We start from the raw sequence: 5,652 nt of genomic DNA on the forward strand, positions 1-5,652 counted from the left end.
GAAGCGGTGAGAGGAGGGAATAACTCTCTTGCACTGGGCAGCCCGAGTATGGAGCCAGAATGATCTCAGTAATAATTCACGCAAAAGACGCGATGCACACATGCGTAACCCAATTCACATGCATGAGAAATAATTCACGTGCACGAAAAAAATATATATATTCACAAAAACCAATTCACATGCACAAAATAAGAATATATATTCATAAAATACTTTTCACAAATGCAAAACACAATCCACAGATGTACAACTGTGTACACAATTTTTGAATGTTTAAGATTCACGAGTTTATCAGGGGCTGTGAATGTGAATCGCTCTGGATTTGTGTGTATATTTTGAGACCAGCGAACTACTGCCAGCGGGACACTCGTACTCTTTAGCCAATCAGATTTGAGCCTGTCTGTCGACCAATCATAACCCACTCTGGGCGTGTTCATCATAGACATAATAAATAGCTAGACGCCTCATTGGCCGCTTTGAGCCGTTGCTGCGATACGTCAACGCGTCCGCCATGTTTGTGAGGGCAAGACTGCCTTAAACATAAATGCAGGTAAACGGAGGAGCTGCGGTTTTTCTGGATAAAAAAACGCTAACGGTTACATTTATCAACCGCTTTCAGAGGTTTGTGATCTACATGGAGTTAAAAATAACTCTGCCTCCAGTTACAGTGGGGCAAATAAGTATTTGATACACTGACGGTTTTCCCACTTACAAAGAATGGAGAGATCTGTAATTTTCATCGTAGGTACACCTCAACTGTGAGAGACAGAATAAAAAAAAAAATCCAGAAAATCACATTGTATGATTTTTAAATAATTAATTTCCATTTTATTGCATGAAATAAGTATTTGATCACCTACCAACCAGCAAGAATTCTAGCTCTCACAGACCTGTTAGTTTGTCTTTAAGAAGCCCTCCTATCCTCCACTCATTACCTGTATTAATTGCACCTGTTTGAACTTGTTACCTGTATAAAAGACACCGGTCCACACACTCAATCAATCAGACTCCAACCTCTCCACTATGGGCAAGACCAAAGAGCTGTCTAAGGACACCAGGGACAAAATTGTAGACCTGCACAAGGCTGGGATGGGCTACAGGACAATAGGCAAACAGCTTGGTGAGAAGGCAACAATTGTTGGCGCAATTATTCGAAAATGGAAGAAATTCAAGATGACTGTCAATCTCCCTCGGACTGGGGCTCCATGCAAGATCTCGCCTCGTGGAGTATCAATGATCCTGAGAAAGGTGAGGGATCAGCCTAGAACTACACGGGAGGACCTGGTCAATGACCTGAAGAGAGCTGGGACCACAGTCTCAACGGTTACCATTAGTAACACACTACACCGTCATGGATTAAAATCCTGCAGCGTGGGCAAGGTCCTCCTGCTCAAGCCAGCACATGTCCAGGCCCGTCTGAAGTTTGCCAAAGACCATCTGGATGATCCAGAGGAGGCATGGGAGAAGGTCATGTGGTCAGAGGAGACCAAAATAGAAGTTTTTGGTATAAACTCCACTTGACGTGTTTGGAGGAAGAAGAAGAATGAGTATAATATCCCAAGAACACCATCCCAACCGTGAAGCATGGGGGTGGAAACATCATGCTTTGGGGGTGCTTTTCTGCAAAGGGGACAGGACGACTGCACCGTATTGAGGGGAGGATGGATGGGGCCATGTATTGCGAGATTTTGGGCAACAACCTTCTTCCCTCAGTAAGAGCATTGAAGATGGGTCGTGGCTGGGTCTTCCAGCAGGGCAATGACCCCAAACACACAGCCAGGGCAACTAAGGAGCGGTTGAAGCATTTCAAGGTCCTGGAGTGGCCAAGCCAGTCTGCAGACCTGAACCCAATAGAAAATCTATGGATGGAGCTGAAACTCCATGTTGCCCAGCGACAGTCCCAAAACCTGAAAGATCTGGAGAACACCTGTATGGAGGAGTGGGCCAAAATCCCTGCTGCAGTGTGTGCAAACCTGGTCAAGAACTACAGGAAGCGTGTGACCTCTGTAATTGGTTTCTGTACCAAATATTAAGTTCTATTTTTCTATTGTATCAAATACTTATTTCATGCAATAAAATGGAAATTAATTATTAAAAAATCATACAATGTTATTTTCTGGATTTTTTTTTTTGATTCGGTCTCTCACAGTTGAGGTGTACCTACGATGAAAATTACAGATCTCTCCATTCTTTGTAAGTGGGAAAACTTGAAAAATCGGCAGTGTATCAAATACTTATTTGCCCCACTGTATGTGTGTGTATGTATATGTGTGTGTATATATATATATATATATATGTGTATGTATGTTTATATACATATATGTGTGTGGATATATATGTATATGTGTGTGTGTATATATATGTAGGTGTGTGTATAATATATATATATACACCTTGCTACGTGTACTGCGTTAGGCTAACCGAGGCTTGTCATTTGCACTTATATATTGTTGCTCTTTTGTTAGTTTTGACTGCTTTTATTGTCCTCATTTGTAAGTCGCTTTGGATAAAAGCATCTGCTAAATGACTAAATAAATAAAATAATAATACAAATCTAGCCGTTTATGTACAGAACTGCAGCATCATACTGGGGAATATATATTTTTGAATAACATAATAAAGTGTAATAGCTTTCTGTGTAATAACTGTCTGTGGTCGTTCTTATTTTTTCCTCCTGCTTTTGTAAGCTGTACTTTCTAAAGCTAAAAATGCTGGAAATGGTTGTGTTCTTCCACCCACTCGCGGAGCATCCGCTGCACATCCTCACCCGCGATCCACCTGCCTCTGCGTCACTGCTGCCATGGCAACGGATGATGCTGCTTCTATTCTCTGATGCAGACGTCTACAGACGTCATCACATCCATTCAGATCCACCCCCCTCCTCTCTTTCTCAGACTCACGGCCTGCGGTGTTATTTATAGAAATCCTACGGCTTGCCAAAGCAGCTAATTCAATTCATAAATTCAATTTAACTTCAAAGCATCATCACATCCCTCAAGATTAAGATTTCGGAGTAAAGTTGTCAAGTTCCCTTCAAGGATTTTATAACAGGTCAATTCAATTAAATGAGTTTTGAGGTATCAAGACAAACAACCATATATAGTAGATGTACTTTTTTGTTGTTGTTGCATACAACATGCTCATATGGCAGTAAAACATTTTTTTTTTAATAATATAAAAAAAAAAATGTATATATAACATGTATACACACACACACTTTTATATTGCATTCAACATGTTCATAACATATGGCAGAGAAAAAAAAAACTAAATATTTTTATTGAACTGCAACATATGCTACCAAATCTACATTTAGTCTCATATGAAGTGTGAGATTAAAATGAGTTTTGATATCCTTCAGCTTAATCAATAATTCAATTAATTACGCAACATTCTGTTTTACAACCAAGACTTTGAATGCATTTAAAAGCAAATTATTCTCATCTTCTTTGAAATCTGGAACAATAAATCTATATATCTGAAAATATTAAAATATTCTTCATGTTGCAAATATTATTTTGTATTCATTTACCACACTACTTATGTAGCTACTAAAATGCAAAATACATAGGCTGCGGAACAAAAACTACATTAATAATAAGAATGCTGATGAAACATTTTTAATATTAATGTAGTTTTCTAATATTAAAACTGTTTCAATATCACATCAGTTGTATAATGCCTGACAGAGGAAGTGTATATACTTTTGCATATATCCTACATATACAGTATATGCAAAAGTAAAGCTTCGTCAAAGCCTGGAGGACCTTCACAATATACTTTTGCATATATATATATATATATATATATACATATATATATATACCACCCTCCCGCGCTCTACGTGCAGTGTTGGGGAAAGTTACTTTTAAAAGTAATGCATTACAATATTGCGTTACTTCCTAAACGAAGTCGGTGAGCGACGAGCAGGAGTTCGCGGAGGGCTTCGTCAAAGCCCTGGAGGACCTTCACAAGCAGAACCAGCTGAGCGGCGGCGCGTGCGTCCCTCCGACGCTCAACAGACTCGCCAGCAGCACCGCGCTCGCCTTGCCCACGGATCTGCCCGTGTATACGAACTTGAGCGCGTACGGGAGTACCACGGTGAACTATTCCACGGACACCATTCCGTTCCCTCCGCCGGCGCTGAGAGACGAGCCGCAGACCGTGCCGGACATGCAGATCTTCGGCGACAGTCCTCCGCTCTCCCCCATCAACATGGACACGCAGGAGCGCATCAAAGCCGAGAGGAAGAAGCTGCGCAACCGCATCGCCGCCTCCAAATGCCGCAAGCGGAAACTAGAGCGGATATCCCGGCTGGAAGACAAAGTGAAAAACCTGAAGAGCCAGAACACGGAGCTCGCGTCCACGGCGAGCGTGCTGAGAGAGCAAGTGGCGCAGCTAAAGCAGAGAGTGATGAACCACGTCAACAACGGGTGCCAGTTGCTGCCTAACCAAGTGCAAGCTTATTAGAGGACAGTCTTTATCGATCAGTGTTTTGGGTGGTCTGGTTTGGTTAAACGTCACATTTCCACAGCAGTGCACGAGAGGTCGTGCTCAAGCGACTGAGACATTAAGGAACCACGGTGTTTTATTAAGCAAATCCACTTCCGCAAAAACATAGTCCCTGACTTGACAGAGCGTTGCGTTTCGCGGATCAGTCTTCAGCAAAGATGGGCACTATATCTGTTATTTGTGGTTTAATAGGCTGTGATATGCTTGATTGGACAAGCAGCGTTCCTAACATTTTCCTAAAACGTGTAAGTATTCGTCCGCCTGTACGTGTGACAGCTGACAGTCTGCGCGTTCGACTCTGTTTTGGTTTCGTTTGGAACTATTTTCGGTGCTTTTATTCTAAAAATTGACTTTTTTTTATTAAACAATCCAAGTATTAAGTACCATCAACATTGCTATTTGGTGAAACCAGCGATCGGTAATAAGGTGAACGCTGTTTTGCGTCATAGCGAGTGATCAATTATACCATATTTTTAAAGAAGCGTTCCTAAAGTTTTCATAAAACATCACTGGGAAGTTCACTGTGTGTATCAGTCCGCTGTGCGTTGCTTAGCAACACAAGCGTGTTTTGGTTTCTTTTGGAACTATTCTAGTTGGCGTTGTTATTATTTTAATATTTTCATTAAATTATTATATTAATTGCAATCATTCCGATAGAAAATAGTCCTTGACTAAATGTTGTTTTGCAGTTTTTGTTATGCTAAGATGTGTTTTACGTCATAGCCGTTTATCAAGCGTAGCGTTAGTTCTGGCAGGTGACGTTAGTCAAGCTCGCATCAGCTGACTCTCAGCTGATCCCCATCTACCTTTGGGAATAATACACCTATCTAAGCATTCATATATAAGGTCCCTCAGTAGTATCAGCAGTTTTCGCATTGCTCAATAGCTAATTACCCTCCTCCATCCCCAGCTCCTCCTCTGTCAGTCAGGATTCAGCCTTCTGATTCTCCTTTGAATCAGAATAATTCTAAAATGTGTACATAACATTATTGAACTTTAACGATATCTGCAATACATTTATGTTAGTTCTGTTCTGTTTACCCTGCGGGGGGTTACCGCTGCTCTCCCTGCTCTCATCCAGGCTAGGCTGCATGGATGCGCAGGGAGTTCTTGCCCAGAACGGAGCCATACCGCCAATCC

At 41.4% G+C, this 5,652-nt stretch overlaps 1 protein-coding gene across 1 annotated transcript; it reads left to right on the forward strand.

Annotated features, from left to right (window-relative positions):
• The first annotated feature begins 2,717 nt into the window (after positions 1 to 2,717).
• LOC107552678 (transcription factor jun-D-like) lies at positions 2,718 to 5,306 on the forward strand. The gene is made up of 2 exons (XM_016234620.1): positions 2,718 to 2,840; positions 3,913 to 5,306. The coding sequence occupies exons 1-2, from the start codon at positions 2,718 to 2,720 to the stop codon at positions 4,468 to 4,470; spliced, it is 681 nt and encodes a 226-aa protein (XP_016090106.1). The 3' UTR covers positions 4,471 to 5,306.
• Positions 5,307 to 5,652: the final 346 nt, after the last annotated feature.

Source organism: Sinocyclocheilus grahami, unplaced genomic scaffold, assembly GCF_001515645.1.
Source record: "Sinocyclocheilus grahami isolate Dianchi unplaced genomic scaffold, SAMN03320097.WGS_v1.1 scaffold456.1, whole genome shotgun sequence".
NCBI lineage: Eukaryota > Metazoa > Chordata > Actinopteri > Cypriniformes > Cyprinidae > Sinocyclocheilus > Sinocyclocheilus grahami.

Coding starts and splice junctions, on each gene's coding strand:
- LOC107552678 (XM_016234620.1), top strand. CDS start 2,718: ATGGTTGTGTTCTTCCACCCACTCGCGGAGCATCCGCTGCACATCCTC. Junction 2,841..3,912: donor TTCTATTCTCTGATGCAGAC/GTCTACAGACGT, acceptor TCCTAAACGAAG/TCGGTGAGCGACGAGCAGGA.